The sequence below is a fragment of the Cervus elaphus genome, chromosome 22 (genome assembly GCF_910594005.1).
Source record: "Cervus elaphus chromosome 22, mCerEla1.1, whole genome shotgun sequence".
Lineage (NCBI taxonomy): Eukaryota > Metazoa > Chordata > Mammalia > Artiodactyla > Cervidae > Cervus > Cervus elaphus.
In genome coordinates this window covers 54,549,128-54,568,860 of record NC_057836.1, presented here as the reverse complement: position 1 = coordinate 54,568,860, position 19,733 = coordinate 54,549,128, and the positions used below count along the sequence as shown (strand labels likewise).

The 19,733-nt window shown below is 40.7% G+C and overlaps 1 protein-coding gene across 6 annotated transcripts in view; it reads left to right on the top strand.

The window, feature by feature from the left end:
- The first annotated feature begins 2,444 nt into the window (after positions 1 to 2,444).
- Positions 2,445 to 19,733, top strand: part of GAS2L3 (growth arrest specific 2 like 3) — a 35,591-nt gene continuing 18,302 nt past the window's right edge. Inside the window, exons 1-2 of one of the 6 annotated variants that reach the window (XM_043881998.1) lie at positions 2,445 to 2,603; positions 16,035 to 16,082. In XM_043881998.1, the coding sequence (XP_043737933.1) occupies positions 16,059 to 16,082 (24 nt within the window). In that variant the 5' untranslated portion in view covers positions 2,445 to 2,603; positions 16,035 to 16,058. Of the gene's footprint in view, positions 2,604 to 2,658; positions 3,720 to 14,885; positions 15,120 to 16,034; positions 16,083 to 19,733 lie in introns of those variants that run through there. The other 5 variants (XM_043881993.1, XM_043881994.1, XM_043881997.1 and 2 more) reach the window with 5 other exon arrangements.

Sequence of the window (19,733 nt, the reverse complement as noted above, 5' to 3'; positions counted from 1 at the left end):
CTTCACATAACATAGTTTCAATTTTTAATAAATAGTATTCAAATGTTTAGGTACATAGCATGCATGTAAGAAAAAATAGAACTGTTAACTATTGACTCCTCAAACAAAATCTGTGTGACACAATTTACTTATTCATAAGGTTCTGGAGAGCAGTGTACATATTTTGATATTTGGGCTCAACAAATCCAACGTAAAATCAGAACTCCACTCGAAATTTGGCTGAATGAAATGGTATGACAAATTGCCCCTTTAGTTTTAAATAGAAACACTATAAAACTGGTTCCCAACCTTTTGACACCAGGGACCAGTTACATGGAAGACAGTTTTTCCATGGACCAGAGTGTGTGTGTCTGTGGGCGGGGGTGGGGCGGGGCGGGGCTGGTTTCGGGATGATTCAAGTGCATTACATTTATTGTGCACCTTATTTCAATTATTATTACATCAGTTCTACCTCAGTTAATCAGGCATTAGGTTCCAGAATTTGGGGACCCTTGCTATAAAACACAGGTTGATCTGAACACCAGGTCCTGTGAAAATGGATCTATCGCGGTCATGGACAACAAAGGGTTCTGGTAAAGACACCAGTAAAAAAGGAGCAACCACTCTTGGGTATCAGATTCAATGATCACTTAAATGTCAACTTTTTGATGACCATCTTTACCAGGCTAACCCAGAAGGCAAGCTCTGCAAGAGCAGGACTCCACTGCTTAGGGTGGAGTCTGGTACAGAACAAGCGCGTAAATGTGTTTGTTAAATTGACTTCTCAAATCTCTGTCTCTTGCACAAACCAGTTTAACCAGCTTCAAACCTAATTTTCCAACCATATCTTCTGAACACCTCAAGTGCACATTCCTCTCACATTTCAAAGTGAACACGACCTCACACCAAAATGCATTATTCTTCCCCAAGTGTTGTTTTCTTTGTGTTCCTTAGATTGGCATCACTGTCATATGATACCAAGTCCAGATAAATCAGCCTCTTAAATATCTCCAGACATCTCTTTCTCACTATCCCTTCTGAGCTAGTTTAAGTAATTATAATCTTTTTTATTTTTAGAATTGCTGCCAATCTTACTCCTGTCTCCAAAACCCTCAAAAATATTTTTTCCCCTAAAACACAAATCAATCACAATTGCTTGCAAGAAAGAATCTAAATTCCATAGTATCTACAAAGGTTTCCTCTGTGCTTACTCCTCTAGCCTGATTTATCAATACCTCCAAATCCCTAAACTGGTCATTCAGAACTACAATTCCCAGAGCATTCCAGATGCTCTCACATCCTTGGAAGCTTATTCTCTCTGCCTAGAAAGCACTCCTCGCTCCTAATCATCCTCTCCTTTGGCAGATCCCTATTTGTCCTTCAAAATTCAAGTCCTTTCAAGCCTCGGACCATCACCCTTGGACACTGTAGGAGTTTCCTCTTTCACAGATTCTCTGATTTCTACTGAATCTTTACCACCTTGCTGAGCACTTTCAAGGTAAAGACTTTTCTCTTTTTAGTCTTTCAGCAAGCAACAGTACCTCTTCATTGTTTTTTTGTTAAGTGAATGAAGGAATAAATACTAAAGAGCATCTGCTGCTGCTAAGTCGCTTCAGTCGTGTCCGACTCTGTGCGACCCCACAGATGGCAGCCCACCAGGCTCCTCTGTCCACAGGATTCTCCAGGCAAGAATACTGGAGTGGGTTTGCCATTTCCTTCTCCAGCTAAAGAGCATCATTCCTGGTCAATTCCACTCTTTACAGATGGGAAACTGGACCCAGACAGGCGACATAATTTGACAAAATAAAGCTGAGAGAAAGGGCCTGGGCTTCCAGGCTTTCGGCTCTGACTTTATCCCCATATTAACAAGCCCCGTCTAGTGATCAGACATCTATCTTTGATTTCATTCAAGACCAGTCTCCACTTTACCTCAACCCTCATTGTGTTGCGGTCAAACCCTTCTCCCTCCCCTCCCCCACGCCCTCCTCTGGAGTTTCCCGAAGGAACAGCCAACATCCTCTTTCTGCTTTCAGCTGTGGCCTGGAACTGCAGGGTTTCTCTCCCTCTCCCCACGCCCCTCACAAGGCCGACAGTTTGTATCCGGAAACGGCAGCTCCCTCAATACAGTGAAATCTCGGTTGGATTTAGGATTGGGAGGCGCTCTTAACAGATCAGGATAAAACTCAGGGCAACTCTGAGCAACACTCCAGGACGCTTCGAGAAGAGACTGATTCACCTCCTGCTAATCTGGACAAATAGGGTTTATTGTTGTCGCTGAGGGGCCAGACGAAAGGACGTGCCCTGTGACCAAGCCACTTTCTGTGAGAAGAGCGACTTGGCCGCCAGGCTTGTGTGACCCCAGGCGGAGGAAGACCAGTCCCTTGATCCAGACGCACGCAGGTCTCGTGCTCCTAGAGGCCAGGAGGCGGGGCGGGGCCTCAAGCCACGCCCCCTCCCCGCCTCCTCCGAAACAGGCCGCGCCGATTGGTTCCTTCGAAACGGGCCGCGGCGAACCCTGAGCCCGAGGCAGCCGCGGCGGCGGTTGGGCAGGGGCGTGCCGGCCCGGCACAGATTGAGCGCGATGTTGCCCAGCAGGGAGAAGTGACCCTCCTGCGCCTGTGCGGGTGAGTACTTCTTTGTTTGCCGTTCTCTTTTCCTCGCGAACTCTTACTCGCCTTCTTGGGGATGCGGCGCCTCAGCTGGCACTGGAAGAGGCCCCGCGCTCAGCCCACCCGAAGGGTTGGTTCAGTATGGGCTCAGAGCTGCGGGATTCAAGTTGATGTGCGATTGGTCCGCTGCGGGGGTCGCGGGCGCTGATTGGTCCCTGGGGCCGTCAAGATGAAGCAAGTCCCTGCCTTCTCCTGCCCACCCAGGTTTGGTGCAGGGGCCACAGGTGTGCTGGGGCGGCAGGTGTGCTAGGCGGGGGATGAGGTAATCACTCGCTGCCGCTCCGCTTTAGAATCCAGGAAGAGGTCAGAGTCTGAAATTTAGCCTCTTCAGAGGCACCTTTGTTTCCAAGCGCCTAGCTCACATAGGGTCACCTGATTCCTCGGTGTCACCCCTGGGAAGAACTGATGTAGTCACTGACCTTGGAAGAGAAATTGCAGATAGTTATTTTGCCATCTGGCAGAGGGAAAAGTTTGTTCTCTGTTCCCTCCAGTCCACGCAAGGCTCATGTCGCCGAGATGAACGGAAAGAGGGGACGTACCTCAAGGCTGTGAGCGCTGCTTTTCCTACCCGCACGTTTCGCTTTGAAGGGCTGCGTTGCGGGGAGGTTTGTAGATTGCCTTGGAAGTCGAAAGAAAATTTTGGAGCCTGTGCTTGCCATTCAGTCGCTCCTGGTTCCTAACTAATCTCTTCGAACCGCAGGATTGAGTCTTACTGATTTAGAGTGCTTCGTGGAACGTCTGTTAGAGAAGCTGGTCACTCCTTATTAAGTGAAAAGATGTTTCTTTCCCGGCCCAGTCTCGGTCAGTTTAGCTTCGTTTGTGTGAAGAGTGTTAATACCTTACTCTCTCAGAAGATAAGCATGTTGTGAACTGCTGTTTGATCTCCTCAGTTGGCACTTAAATAATTAGGAACTGGCCTTCTCGCCACCTCAGATTCCCTTTAGGAGGAGATTGGAATGGGTTTGAATGAAGAAGTGAAAACTGGTAGTAGTCGTCTGGTGTAGATCCTTATACGTGTCTGTCTGACTCATCTCTTTCAAAACCTCATTAAAAACCAACGGACTTTGCGTGGTAGGTGTGTCCGCTATTTCCACATTAATGAATTATAAGTAATGTTTCTTTTTATGTGTTTCTAAGTGTGGGGGCACTGAAGTCACACTTTACTATGTGTGTGACCTTAGGCAAGTTATTTAATCTTTCTAAGTCTATATTTCCTACTGTGTAAACAAAGATTAATAATAAATAGTTGCTACCTTATTGCTTTGATGGTTGTGAAGGTCAAATGAAATAATCCATGTAACTAGTTTAGTACATTGCCTGACACATAACTAGCATTATTTCTGTGCTGCTGGGCAGAGAGGAGCAAAAGGTGAAGACAGTACCAGAGGTAGTGGTATTAGTATTTATCATTCATTGATTAAGTTTGTACATGTAAAGTACTTATTACTGTTTATCAGTATGAGATGGTTGGATGGCATCACTGACTCAATGGACATGAGTTTGCGCAAACTTAGGGAGGCAGTGAAGGATGGGGAAGCCTGGCTGGCTGCAGTCCATGGGGTCGCAAAGAGATGGACATGACTGAGGGACTGAACAACAACGGCAAGAACTGTTTCTCAAACGCATTATTACCTAGCATGTACCAGGTCCTGTTCTAGATGCTTTACTTATATATTGTTAAGCCTGTTAGTAATCCTGCAGCGTCATAGATGAGGAAACTTAAGCTCAGACAAAGAAATTAAGCTACTGAGGTTCACCCAGAATTCAGGCTAGACTGTCTCACTCCAATGTCCAGCCTCTTTTTTTAATCACACTACTCTTGCATTTATATATCCAGAATTAAGCTTCTTTGCACAGTTGTTTGTATGGCCCAGGTTCATTTTCCCATGGGTTTCGGTTCATTTTGACTATTTCATTAAAAAATAGTGGTAAGTAATTTGTGATGGTGAATCAAAGTGTGTGATAAAGGAATAATGTCAACAGTATACTGCTATTACTAAAAAACTAAATGAGTCCAATGACGTTTAGAGAATTGGTTAGTTCAAAGGTAATGTTTCCTAATTTAAATTTTCCCATTCAGTTTTTGTGTATTTACTGTACTTTTTACTAAGCAGCAGTCTTTTTTTTTTTTCCTGTCAATTTCAATTTAATTGAAATAGTGAAAGTTCAGTTATTTCAGTAATTGTTTTTCAAGCTGACTGTTGTGAGGAAAGGTAAGGGGTTAAGGTTAATGCATACTGTTATATTTTACTTTCTTACACTACACTGGCTGTATATGTTTCTGTGTGTGTGTGTGTTTTCCTTTCTTCCTATTATTGGTTTCTCCCTCTACTTTGTTATTTTTAAATCCTTAATGAAACTTGCAGTGTACATAGTATTTGAGAGAATAGGAAACTTGAGTCTGTCTAGTCAATTGTCTCACTTTGAATTTCCCTATTTTAATTGAAATGTAACTACCATAGAGAAATGCCTCAGAAGTAATGTTTACAAGATGCAGGCAATAATTATAATTGTTATCTCTTCAGTGTTTCTCCTAAAGAGGCAGAAAGTTTTCTCATATTATTACATTGTTACAAAATAGGGGTTTTAACAGAAAGTTGCTATGTATCTCATCAATGAATTTCCAATTTTCAAAGAGCTAGAATGTAATGAAATATAGCAGATACACAAATGCAATTTCATGTTTACTGCTGAAAGGGTCTTTTACAATATTATGACCATCAGTCATATGTTAGATATTGCCGAGGTGCTGACTGGTAAAGATTTCTGCCTCCTGTCACAAAAACAAACTTTTCTGTAAGAAAGTATAAGCTATGGTGAAGGGCTCACTTTACATAGAATTTACTAAACATTGTGACTTTTGTTTTCCTTTGATGGATGACTTGTTAATGTTTTTGATTGCCAAAATAAAATTGGCTGTTGAAAAAACTATTTGACTTTGTTCAGGAATTTTTTTCTCTCACCCTCACACAGTTTAGAAAACACTGTGGCCAGAGTCACGTAATTAAATGCTGTCCTGCGGGTCGCCTTCGGATGTGTGATGTACGATGGGCATCTTTTCACAGCAATACACACAGTGTTTATTCTTTCAGGTGCCGAATGAGTCCACTCTGTGAATGTCCTGTATGTTATTTTAGAGGTTTCCTGTTCATAGACATTTAATGTTGTTTTTACATTTCTTTATGTTAGTGTATATATGTATGTTTTCCATTGAATGTGTATGTTTTCCATTAGGGATTCCCTGGTGACTCAGATGGTAAAGAGTCTGCCTGCAGTGTGGGAAACCTGGGTTTGATCCCTGGGTCGGGAAGATCTCCCGGAGAAGGAGATGGCAACCCACTCCAGTATTCTTGCCTGGAGAATCCCATGGATGGAGGGGTCTGGCAGGTTACAGTCCATGGGATTGCAAAGGGTCAGACACGACTGAGCGACTTCATTTTTCACTTTCATGTTTTATATCGATTCTTTTAGTCTGTCATATATAATATATATCTATCATATATATATCTATACATAATATATACTTACATATCTATATATAATATATATCTATACATATATCTATCATATCATATATAAAGGCAAACTGATTTTAAGTTGTTGTTTTTCTTTAAACATTTCTTGGCTCCTTCCTGTTGAAGCCAGCAGTGCGACCATCTCTCTCCACCTCTCTTCTCACATCCCCTTCTCTGGCTCTGACCTTTCTGCCTCCCACTGATAAGAATTTTTGTTATTACAATGGGCTCACCGGATAACCTCCCATTTTCTTAGGCCCTTGATTTACTCAATCAGCAGGGTCCATTTTGCTGTCATGAAATATACTGTCATGAAAACAGTATATTCACAGGTTTGGGGGTTATTACATAGACATCTTTGGGGTTCATTATCCTGTCTACTGCAAATGGAGTTTATTTAAAAGATGTAATAAAAATGTACTTACCCAGTAGGACAGCTGTATGAATTCCTGAGAAGTGTATTGACCCTGGAGTCCTTGCCTGTTGGCACAGCTCTTCTGCCTTGTTCATTTGGATCCTCTGCTAAATGTACACCAGGTTTAGTCTTTTTTTTTTTTTTCCCCCCCAGTGATTTTATATCAGGTAGCTCACTTTACCTGCTGGTACGTTGACTAGTAACTACTTCACATATTTCACCTTGGACATGTGTGATGAGAGGCAAGATTATTTATCAATTCAGGTCCCATAATAAAAATGAAAAATAATAAATAATACCCCCCAAAGTTTCCTGTTAGATATTTGTTTGCTATGTGTCAGCTTCCAAGACTGTACCACATTTTACCTATCTGATTTTTCCTAGAGATGTTCACACATCCATCTTCTACTGCAAGTGTTTCCCTGGACTTTCAGCTTAAACACCTCTCTCACACTACTCCCAATAGCAATCTTGTAACAGACTTGCTTCCCTGGTGGCTCACATGGCAGAAAATCTGCCTACAGTGCAGGAGACCCAGGTTCAATCCCCAGGGCTCTGGGAGATCCCCTGGAGAAGGAAGTGGCTACCAACTCCAGTTCTTGCCTGCAGAATTCCATGGACAGAATTCAGTCCATAGGGTCACAACTTGGTCAAGCAACGTACAGAAATAATGAAGAAATAGTATAAAGCACTGTATAAATAAGGAATTGGGAGAAATGCTAGGTGAATTCAAGAGCTACAGATATAAGCAGAATTAATTTAGGCCAATCAGGAAGGGCTCCTGGGAGAAGGTAAATCAGAAGAGTTGTAAACCTGGAATAATCTAGATGAGGACGCTGTCCTTCTTGTTAACTCTTTCTCTCCTGTCTAAATATTGGATTTTCTCAGGACTTGTTCTAGACCCTAATCACTGCTTTCTCCATTTCTTTTTCCAGGAAGGTCTCATTCTTTCTAGCGGCTTTATCTCCCAAGGATTGCTGACAATTTCTGTCTCCTCCCAAACTTTCTTCTTAGGTCTAGATTTCCAATTGCCAAAATGACATTTTGGCTTGAATGTCTTTAAAGGCTTCTCAAATTAAACGTGACCAAAACACAGCGCCTTTGCCATCTCTGCTGGCTTCCCTGCTTCAGTCTGTTCAGATGCCCATCATCCTCATTTCGCTAAACACTGCCATCATCTATTTGCTTAGCGGCTTAAACCAGAAAACCTGGAGTAGTTCCTGACAGTTCAGTCTGCCCTGACATCCTTCGCCTTCACCCGCCATCTCTAACCATTATCAAGTCTTGATTCTTTACTCCAAAATAGGCGTCAGACGCACCCACTTGTCTCTGGTTGAGACAGTGTCAGCATCCCTGCTCGGTCACCGTCACTTGTTGCTGAACTGCTGCCGTGGCCGCTCCTCTTCCCCTTCCAGGCTGCTCCCCGTCTCGTCTCCCACGTGCTCACTTTCCTTTGCTCTCCCTGTTTCCACTCCTCTCTGCTGCTCCGCCTCTCACTGTAGCCTCTGATTCTTTCCCACCTCTCTACCCACCTGTCCCTCTGTTTCCTTCCCCCTTTTCTCTGTTAAACCCCTCACTATTTTGCTCCCATGTCTCCCGCCCTGCCGCAGGAGATCTGTTAAAACCGTGAATTGCATTGTCTTTCCTTTGGTTGAAACTCTTCCATGGCTTCCTACTGTACTTAGAATAAAATCTAATTTCCTCAACTTGGCTTTGTGCGGTGGGGCTACTGCCTAACTTTGCAGCCCTATCCTAAGGCACACACGCTCCACGCGGCAGTCATACTGGCTTCTTCCGGTCCTCAGAATGCACCAAATGCTCTCTGTTCAGAGTCTTTGTAAAAAGTATTCTCTATGCATAGAACCCTTCCTCTTCTCTCTTCCTGGCTGATTCCCACCATTCTTCAAGTTCATGTTTTTCCTATGGCAAAACCATTCGTATATCACTCAGTCTAAGTCTTTAAAGTAGGCCCCTCTTGTTCTCTCTCTGGTCTTTCCTCCAAAGCAGTTACCATGATTTAACAGTGTATATTCTCTGTGGATTCACTAATGTACACAAACGAATGTAGTGGCTCCTTGAGAGCATCACGTCTGCCATGCTCATCATGCGTCTCTTGCCTGGGGTGCCTAGTTTAATAAAGGCTGTGAGGAAATACTTGTCGGATGAATGAAGGAATGGACACTGCTTGGATGAACAGTGATAGAGCCACAGAACTGAGCAGGACTGGCAGAGAGGATGCTGAGGAGACAGCTTGAGTGCAGCAAAGAGCCTCTGTGTGACGTGCTGGAAGACTTCTAGCAATGGACTTGTATGTCACAAACCCGCTTTGGAGTATACTCCAATTAGGTGGTTGGTATTTTACAGTTTTTAATGTTCATTTATGGGCTTCCCTTGTGGCTTAGCTGGTAAAGAATCTGCTTGTAATGAGGGAGACCTGGGTTCGATCCCTGGGTTGGGACAATCCCCCGGAGAAGGGAAAGGCTACCCACTCCAGTATTCTGGCCTGGAGAATTCCATAGACTATATAGTCCATGGGGTCACAAAGAGTCATTCATTTATAACCATATTACAGTATGTTGCAAATTTTTTATGTTAGAAAAAAGAAGCTTTCCAAATTACATTTAATGATTTCTCAGTATTAGTTTTGTTATCTCTTTTTAATTTGATGAATTATATTAAGTGCACTATAATTATGTTTCATCATGGTATCATCACAACAACTCACTTGTTAAGTGCTAGGTATGTGTCAGCTACTTTATTTGTATCACCTCATTTAATCTTTACATGAGGCAGGGAGGTGGTGGTATCCTTTACATGACAAAGGAGGTGGTGGTATCCCATTTACAAATGAGAACATGGATTCAGAGAAGTTAACTATCCCAAAGTGAAAAAGAAAGTGAAGTCACTCAGTCGTGTCCGACTCTTTGTGACCCCACGGATGGTAGCCTACTAGGCTCCTCTGTCCATGGGACTTTCCAGGCAGGAGTACTGGAGTGGGTTACCGTTTCCTTCTCCAGGGGATCTTCCCAACCCAGGGATTGAACCCAGGTCTCCCGCATTGCAGGCAGATGCTTTACTGTCTGAGCCCCAGGGAAGCTAACTAACTATACCAAGATCATCTGAAATGCAAACCAGATAGGTCTGCTACTTTCTACTATCCCAGTGGTGCCTTTATGGTGACTTGTTTTATACATTAAAAAACATGAAATCTGTTTTATATGGATTTGTTGTTCAGTCGCCAAGTCCCGTCTAACTCAGTGCGACCCCGTGGACTGCAGAACGCAAGGCTCCGCTGTCCTCTGCTGTCTTGGAGTTTGCTTAGATTCATGTTCATTGAGTTAGTGGTGCTATCTAACCATCTCATCCTCTGCCTTCTCCAAAAGGATCCCTTCTCCTTTTGCCTTCAGTCTTCCACAGGATCAGGGTCTTTTCCAATGTGTTCACTCTTCGCATCAGGTGGTCAAAGTATTGGAGCTTCAGCTTCAGCATTAGTCCTTCCAATGAATATTCAGGGTTAATTTCCTTTAGGATTGACAGGTTTGATTTTGCAGTCCAAGGGACGCTCAAAATCTTCTCCATTGCCACAATTAGAAATCATCAATTCTTCGGCGTTCAGTCTTCTTCTTGGTCCAGCTCTCACATCCATACATGACTACTGGAAAAACTGTGTAACTTTGACTATATGGACCTTTATCGGCAAAGTGATGTCTCTGTTTTTTAATATGCTGTCTAGGTTTGTCATAGTTTTCCTTCCAAGGAGCAAGTGTCTTTTAATTTCATGGCTGCAGTCTCCATCTACAGTGATTTTGGAGCCCAAGAAAATAAAATCTGTCACTGTTTCCATTTTTCCCCCTATTTGCCATGAAGCAATGCAACCAGATGCCATGACCTTATTTTTTTTAGTGTTGTTTGAGGTCAGCTTTTTCACTCTCCTCCTTTACGCTCATCAAGAGGTTCTTTAGTTCCTCCTCACTTTCTGCTGTTAGAGAAGTATCATCTGTGTATCTGAGGTTGTTGATATTCCACCCAGCAATCTTGATTCCAGCTTGTGGTTTATCCAGGCTGGCATTTCACATGATGTACTCTGCATATAGATTAAATAAGCAGGGTGACAATATACAGCCTTGTTGTACTCCTATCCCAATTTTGAGCTAGTCAGTTGTTCCATGTCCAATTCTAACTGTTGCTTCTTGACCCACACACAGGTTTCTCAGGAGACAGGTAAGGTAGTCTGGTACTCCCATCTCTTGTCGTGCACAGTCAAAGGCTTTAGTGTAGTTAATGAAGCAGAAATAGATGTTTTTCTGGAATTCTTTTGCTTTTCCCATGATTCAGAAAAGTGTTGGCAATTTGATCTCTGGTTCCTCTGCCTTTGGAACCCAAGTTCTCAGTTCATATAGTGCTGAAGCCTCTAGCTTGAGGGATTTTGAGCGTAACCTTGCTAGCATGTGAAATGAGCACAATTATAGTTGGAACATTCTTTGGCATTGTCCTTCTTTGGGATTGGAATGAAAACTGACCTTTTCCAATCCTATGGCCACTGCTGTTTTCAAAATTTTGCTGGCATATTGAATATAGCTCTTTAACAGCATTATCTTGTAGGATTTGAAATAGCTCAGCTGGATTGTCACCTCCACTAACTTTGTTCATAGTAATGCTTCCTAAGGCCCACTTGACTTCACATTCCAGGATGTCTGGCTCTAGGTGAGTGACCACACCATCGTGGTTATTTGGGCATTAAGATCTTTTTTGTATAGTTCTTCTGTGTATTCTTGCCACCTCTTCTTAATCTCTTCTGCTTCTGTTAGATCCTTACTGTTTCTGCCCTTTCCTCTATTTCTTTTCATTGTTGATTTATGTAGGCTTTTTTTTTTTTTTTTTAAATGTTTCCTTGCTGTTCTCTAGAAATTTGCCTTCAGCTGGATTTTATCTTTCCCTTTTCCCCTTGCCTTTAGTTTCTCTTCTTTCCTCAGCTATTTATAAAGCCTCCTCAGACAACCACTTTGCCTCCTTGCATTTCTTTTTCTTGGGGATGGTTTTGGTCACCGCTTTCTGTACAATGTAATGAACCCCTATCCATAGGTCTTCAGGCACTCTGTCTACCAGATCTAATCCCTTGAATCTATTTATCACTTTCCCTGTGTAATCATTAGGGATTTAATTTAAGTCATACCTGAATGATCTAGTGGTTTTCCCTACTTTGTTCAGTTTAAGCCTGAATTTTGCAATAAGAAGCTCATGTTCTGAGCCACAGTCCACTCCAGGTCTTTTTTTTTTTTTTTTGGCTGACTGTATAGAACTTCTCCATCCTCAGCTGCAAAAAATAAAATCAATCTGATTTTGGTAGTGTTGACCATCTGGTGATGTCCATGTGTAGAGTCTTCTCTTGTGTTGTTGGAAGAGGCTGTTTGCTATGACCAGTGTGTTCTCTTGGCAAAACTGTTAGCCTTTGTCTTGCTTCATTCTGTACTCTAGAAAACCAAAATTTGCCTGTTATTCTGTGTACCTCTTGATTTCCTACTTTTGCATTCCAATCCTCTATGATGAAAAGGGCATCTTTTTTTTGGTGTTATTTCTAGAAGGTTTTATAGTCTTCATAGAACCAATCAACTTTAGCTTCTTCAGCATCAGTGGTTGAAGTGTAGACTTGGATTACTATGATGTTGAATGGTTTGCCTTGAAAATGAACTGAGATCATTCTGTTATTTTTGAGGTTGCACCCAAGTACTGCATTTTGGACTCTTTCATTGACTATGAAGGCTACTCCATTTCTTCTAAGGGATTCTTGCCCACAATAGTAGATATAATGGTCATCTGAGTTAAATTTGCCCATTCCTGTCTATGTTAGTTCACCGATTTCTGAGATGTAAATGTTTAGTCTTGCCATCTCATATTTGACCACATCCAGTTTACCTTGGTTCATGGACCTGACTGTCCACGTTCCTGCGCCGTATTTTTCTTTACAATGTCAGACTTTACTTTCACCACCAGGCATAGCCACTGAGCATATAATGCATATAAACTGTTTCCACATTGTTTCCACTTTGGCCCAACCACTTCATTCTTTCTAGAGCTATTAGTAATTGCCCCCTGGTCTTCCCCAGTAGTATATTGGACACCTTCCAACCTGGAGGCCTCATCTTCTGGTGTCGTATCTTTTTGTCTTTTTATACTGTTTGTGAGGTTCTCACGGCAAGAATACTGAAGTGGTTTCCATTTCCTCCTTCAGAGTACCACGATTTGTCAGAACTCTGCACTATGACCCGTCTTGCACAGCATGGCTCATAGTTTCGTTGAGTTACGCAAGCCCCTTCACCATGGCAAGGCTGTGATCCATGAAGGGGATGGTATGAATACAGCATTACTATTTTCTCTTCTAGGCAGCTAAGAAATATTTAACTCAGAATTTTAAAACTGAGAAAATAAGTTTTTTTTTTTATTCCCCTGAACAGATCAGGATATCTTTTTCAACTATTTCTCTAAATGAAGCATTAAAAATGATGTGTTTGACACCCAGAAGGGAGCACAGAGTAATGTGAGAACACTTGTGTTCTCACCGCTTCTCCTGAATGAGAATCCTGTTGGCACAGGTGCCTCTGTGCATCCTGAGCTCCCCTTCCTTCCCTCCTCAGCAGTGACCGCTGTGCCAGCCTGGGCACTTATCGTGTCCCGGCAGCTTATGTGTCTTGGCACTCATCTGTCAGCGGGGTGCTACCGCTGTGTCGCAGTGGCAGTTAATGTTATTTTTCTGAGGAATCTTACTTTATTTCTTTGCTTTTTGGCCATTATTTTACAAATCGGCCCCTGATTTGTTCCAGGACAGAGCCATGCCACTTGTGCTCTCCCCACCGTATTTTATTAATATAATGTGAGTGAGGAATATATGTACTCAGTTTCAGAGCCTACAGCTGTGGAAAAAAGGAGCTGCTCCACAGGCTGGCTTTTTTTTTTTTATTCCCATCATGATCTGAAGTCAAATTGATATAAAGAGCCTTACCATAAATAATCCTAAGGATCTCACGGCTGAAACTATTTCTGAGTGTTGTTCTTCAGTCAGTAAGTCATGTCCAACTCTTTAGCAACGCCTTGGGCGAAGTGGACTAGGCCCAAGTTCTGTTCAAGTTTCAGGTAGATGAGCTGATTATGTGCTTCCAACATTTTCTCCAGATTTAAAAAATTGAGCCTGGTATTCGTCACTTGTGGTTTGTCTTGTTGAAGGTTCCCATTAGCAAATAGTCTGGCCTTGGTCACATGAGAGCTTCCGACCGCCACCACCCCCCGCCCCCCCTCCTCCAGATATAAGGGAAAAGACTTCCTCAAGATGGCACAGAATTAAAGTAGTCTTCTCCAAAAAGACAGACAAAAAAACCCAGAAACCAAAAAGGCCAGTAAGTTGCTAATTAAGATGCAGCTCCAAAATAAGAGTTGCTGATTCAGTGTAATTAGTTTATGTGGAAAAAAAATTGCAGACACTGAGACTTTTAGGGAAAGATAGATAAGAGGAAAGTAGGTAATAAGCTGAGTAAGAAGCAAGAATTGCAGTTGCAATGCAGGTTAGGTACTGGGCTAACAGTAGACAAGAAGCTGCTTTTGGGATTATATGCTTGAGACAAAAATGGCTTATGAAGAGAATATTGAATGGCTCGAAAATATCGATCACTGGCTCTTAGCATCTGAAACACAGGGAATACTCTGGAGTTAATTGATGAATTACTGATAGAGTCTCATCAACTAATAAAAGTTTTCCAGTAAGAGCATATATTTGTGTACATGATAGTTTTCCACATATGAAGATATGTTATAACTTATCTGAGTAACATTTATTAAGTAACTACTTTTAAAAGGTAATCAAGATGGTTATCCTTTTGTCATCCTTAAAGTAGTTCTATGAGATAAGAATGATGTGGAAAATATATGTATGTATGTGTATATATATTATATTTAAATAGACTCTGCTAAAGTTCAGTGACTGAAGATTGTGCACAAATTCTTCATTTCTTTCATAAAACTAATTTTGCTGAATTTTCCATAAAAAGTGCAACTGCTAAACATTCTTGTGATAGCTTCTTTGTGACTGTGTCACTGTTCTTGATTTGCACACGCCTTATAATTTAAGCCTTCTTTTGTTTGGGGTTGGCAGTTCCAACTGTTCAAGCTCTTGTCTGATTATGTGGGACTCCTTATTTTAATGGGAGCAGCTTCTCTGCTGCATTTTTAAAAAATGGTCTCGGAAGCCTCTTACTGTGGATCTTTGTTAGGGACAAAGGATTATTTATGCTAAAGGAGAATGTATCCCCCACTGAATTAGCTCGTGGGAAGCATAACAAGCTCATTAGTAATGCTCAATTGTACTTTGGCCTTTTGCTAGGGTAGAGAGAAGGAAAAATGATATCAAGAACATTCTGGTGTTCTTTGCCTTCTTACAAAGCCAATGTGATATGTAACAGCAGACTTTTCAGTTAGGTTTAGCTCCATTTCAGCTTTGGTACCAGAAGTATTCCTGAGAGGAAAGTGGAATGTGTAGTGGTTACCGTGCCTGAGGTATGTTTGGTATGACTTAGGGAAGAAAGTCACTTTTCCTGGGAAATGGATAGCATTATAGCCTTATAAGCCATTTTCTGTTTTTTCTTAGAATGTTTTAATGGCGGTTTACAATTAAAAAATAGACCAGTGTATTACGCTGCTCTCAGCAATCTAAAAATTCTAGGTTTTATATAGTCTATATTATTCTGAATGTTTTCAAACTCTTTTTTTTTCCTCTGAAAATATATTAAAGAATTGTATCAATCTAACTTAATTAAAGTTGTATTTTTTTTCTTGTAGGTTTCAAGAATAGTACTTTAGAGTTTGAATTCCTGTTCCTTTTGGGTTTTTGACTTTAACACCTTGTGGAGAAAATAACTTATGAAAAATTATCATAGAAAGGAATTGAGTATTGTTTCATAGTTAAAATTGATATTTTTTCCTTTTTACCTTATTATCTGGTAGAAGAGGCTTATGGTTTAGCTTGTGAATTTATGCGAAGTTTAGATGAACTTATATGATCTTTCTGTAAAGATCAGATGAAAGATACTTTCAGTATCAGCTGTTGTGATGTTTGTATTACATTATACTTACAATGTCTTCACAGGGAGAAATTCTGGGGCATTTTTCATATAAAACTAAGTTTTATTGTTAATTTTATTTTGCTAGTCAAATGCTTCAAGAGTTTCTTTGATATTAGTACCAGAAACAACATATTAAAGTGTTTCAGATTTTCCTCTTTCAAATGAGGAGTACTTTTATGAAGAAGCTAGGAGTATGATTGAATTCTCCTATCGTCAAATAACTCCAAATAGAAGAACAAGTATTAGGTTTTCCATCAAATAGAATAAAGCAGATTCCTTATAAGTTGAGGGTTTGGGGGAATGGAAAAGCTACCATTGTGTGAATATTAATGTTTTGTTTTATTTTCAGAACAGCAGTGTCATTTCAGGATAGATGACCATGCTGCCTGCAATTCAAGTAAGTGGTTTTCTTGGGGAAATATGTATTTAAATTAATGAGATCAATGTAACAAGATTACAATAGTTAGGAGAGTTATCACAAATTTTTATTATTGTACTAATTTTTTAAGCATCAAATTTAATAACAGAAATACTCTATTTTTACTTTCTAGTTCTAAAAAGACTTTAAGCATTCATTTATACTGCATATCTGTAAGAATCAAAAATACCTTAGGATTGGTGAGTTCATCTTAATTATTTTGCCCCAGGAAAAGAATTAGAATATTTTGTGATTTTCTTCTCATTAGAATTTGGGATGTATTTGTAGTTAAAAGAGCTTTCAATGAAAACAAGTGAAAAATTTTAATTTTAGATAATTGTACATGTGTCCTTTAATGCCTGTAAATAACATGGTATTAAAACTTAAAATTTAAAGTGTGGACTTTTTTGGTTAGTTTTTTGGTGAGGAGAAGCAAGATGGAAATAATGAGACAAACCAGAATAATCTTACATTTGAATTTGAATGCTTTCCAGAGTTAGTTCAGTTCAGTTCAGTCGCTCAGTCGTGTCCGACTCTTTGCGACATCATGAATCGCAGCACGCCAGGCCTCCCTGTCCATCACCAACTCCCGGAGTTTACTCAAACTCATGTCCATCGAGTTGGTGATGCCATCCAGCCATCTCATCCTCTGTCGTCCTCTTCTCCTCCTGCCCCCAATCCCTCCCAGCATCAGGGTCTTTTCCAATGAGTCAACTCTTCACATGAGGTGGCCAAAGTATTGGAGTTTCAGCTTCAGCATCAGTCCTTCTAATGAACACCCAGGACTGATCTCCTTTAGGATGGACTGGTTGGATCTCCTTGCAGTCCAAGGGACTCGCAAGAGTCTTCTCCAACACCAGAGTTAGTACTTATTCTTATATCCTTTAAAGTTTTCTTTCTTTTGATATACATAGAACATGACTGAATTTTAACTTAAAAACTGCCTGGAAGGTCTACTTAGAAAGATGCAAGCAACTGATAATAAAGTTTGCCTTGGAAAGTGAGAATTGGAGAGTCAATCAGATTTCATGTCTGATATTAGTTCTGCCACTCTGTGAGGTCCTGGCAAGTTATTTTACCTCTCTGAGTTCCCGCTTCCTTGCCTCTAGGGTGAGGATAATAGCACTTATTTTTTAGGTAGTTGTGAGGAGTCAGTGAGATAACATGAGCAAGATGTGCCCTGGAATGTGTTACATAGTGGGCACTTAGGAAGTTTGGTTGTATCACTGGTACAACAAAATTACCCAGGTGTAAAACTGGAGATTATACCTGTGTCATGAGAGTCTTTTTCTTTTTTATTAAGAAAGAAGACATCAAGATAACAGTGGGTGACAGCCTAGAGAAGATAATTTATCACATGGTTAAGAGCAGCTCTGGCTGCGACGCTCTTTCTCTGCTTCTGAGCTGTGCAGCTTTGCTAGGAAACACTCTCATCGTGTTTTCCTTCTGGGCTTCCCTTGTTGCTCAGCTGGTAAAGAATCTGTCTGCAATGCGGGAGATTCTTGGGTTGGGAAGATCCCCTGGAGAAGGGAAGGGCTACCCACTCCAGTATTCTGGCCTGGACAATTCCATGGAATGTACAGTCCATGGGGTCACAGAGTCAGACACGAATGAGCAACTTACACTTCACTCTTGGACTTGGCAGTTCATGGCAGTCTCCCAGAAGGTCTTATTTTACCTATTTGGGTCCTCTCTAATCCACGTTGAGTATGCTCAGAACTTGTTATTTCTAAAAACCATTTTTATCTGAGTATGTACATCTATCTCTTTTTATCCAGGTCTTTGTGTGTCGTCAATTTCATGTTGATTATGTTTTCTTCTTTATTGAGTGCTTTTTATCATTGCACCTTGAGCATATTTTTCTCATTTCCATCCTACTGGCCATTAATACTTTCTTGATGAAATTTTTTTTTTTCACAGAGTTTTCTTATAGTTTCATGAACCTTTCTCTCATCTAGATTACACAGATCCACCTCTAGTGATTCTTTTTCAAGAGTACTTTTGACGTCCCTCATGGAAGTTTTTGCTTCTTTCCCTGGTAAATGTGAGAACTTCCTAGGATTTTCACCTCTTTGCTAATTAGACTTTGTTATTCCTAAATGCCTTGCAGAGAGGAGGCACCCAGTAGACAGCTATTTTCAATTTGTTTCTTATTCACTTAATTCATGAAGGTCTTCCTTGCCCCTTATTATGTCCATGGTTCTGATTAGTAAATAAACTTACAGTCTAAAAATCAGTGAACTATAGCTCCTAATCACTTTTGGGTCCTAGTCCCTTTTGAAAACCTGACAAAAACTATGAACTCTCTCTCTCTGAGGAAAGGACTGTTTGTACATAGGCCTAAATTTTTGCCTAAATGTCAGTTAGGTTAAATCAGTAAGTTGTGTACTGATTCAAGTTCTTCTGTAGACTGCCTATTGTTAGGAATGTTTGCAATATGACAGTTTTCAGCATGATTGAGAACAATCTTTATACATACAGACTTTGTTATTAACATCTAACTTTTAACAACATTAATGTGCTAATTGCTTTACAATGTTGTGTTGGTTTTTGCTATACAACAGTGTGAATCACTCATAATTATATATATGCCCTCTGCAGTCTCCCTCCCCTCCCCACCAGTCCAACCCCCTAGGTCATCACAGAGCAGAGGCTGGCCTCCCTGTGTTATGTAGCAACTTCCCACCATCTGTTTCACACATGACGGCCTACATATATGTCCATGCTACTTTCTCAGCTCGTCCCACCCTCACCTCCCCTGGCTGTGTCCGCAAGTCCGTTCTCTACTAGGTTCATCAGTACTGTCTGTTTTTCCTAGATTCCATGTATATGCATTGATATATGATACTTGTTTTTCTCTGACTTACTTCGTCTGTGTAAGAGGCTCTAGGTTTACCCACCTCACTGACTGACTCAACTAACTCAAATTCATTCCCTTTTATCATCCCAGGTTTTTATAGTTTTCTGTTTGCAATAATAGGAATATCCAAGTACTTTTCTCCCTAATATGGCAAGAAATTTAGAATTGTTAGTTTTAACTTCTCCATTTTCGCACACAATTGTTTTGAGACCACCTTCCTAGCTAATACACATTTTTCCTTGACAAACATTCACATCTTCTCTGACTTTTGTCAGCTCAGTTAAACGACAAATAACATTGTATTGACTATAAAATACCATTGATTGTAAGATGCATCTTGATTTTGATGGTGCAAAAAGTCGTTTGCTAGTATCTATTCCTCAATTTTTCAGCTAATATTTTTGGTTGCATATCATGTGCTAGGTCTTATACTGAGTCCTGAGATTATAAACAGAAACAAGATGTGCTTATGAAGGGAAGATTTAGATATTAAATTGCTGCTATACTCCCTTTGAAATAATTCTAAGAGAATTTGGGGAAATAAACAAAATCTTTTTCCTAAAACTTTATAGGATCCTCATGTATTTAAGACTTCATTCTCCAGTCTCTATCCTCAGTTCCTGAACCACTGCCACTCAAATAATTTTGTTTCTCTTTGTCTTTGGGTACTTTTAAGTTTTGCTACTCCTGCTTGCCTCTGGTGGTATATATTCCTTGTCTTTCTTTGCTTTGGGATTTTTAAAAAATGTGTTTATTTCTTACCACAGGAG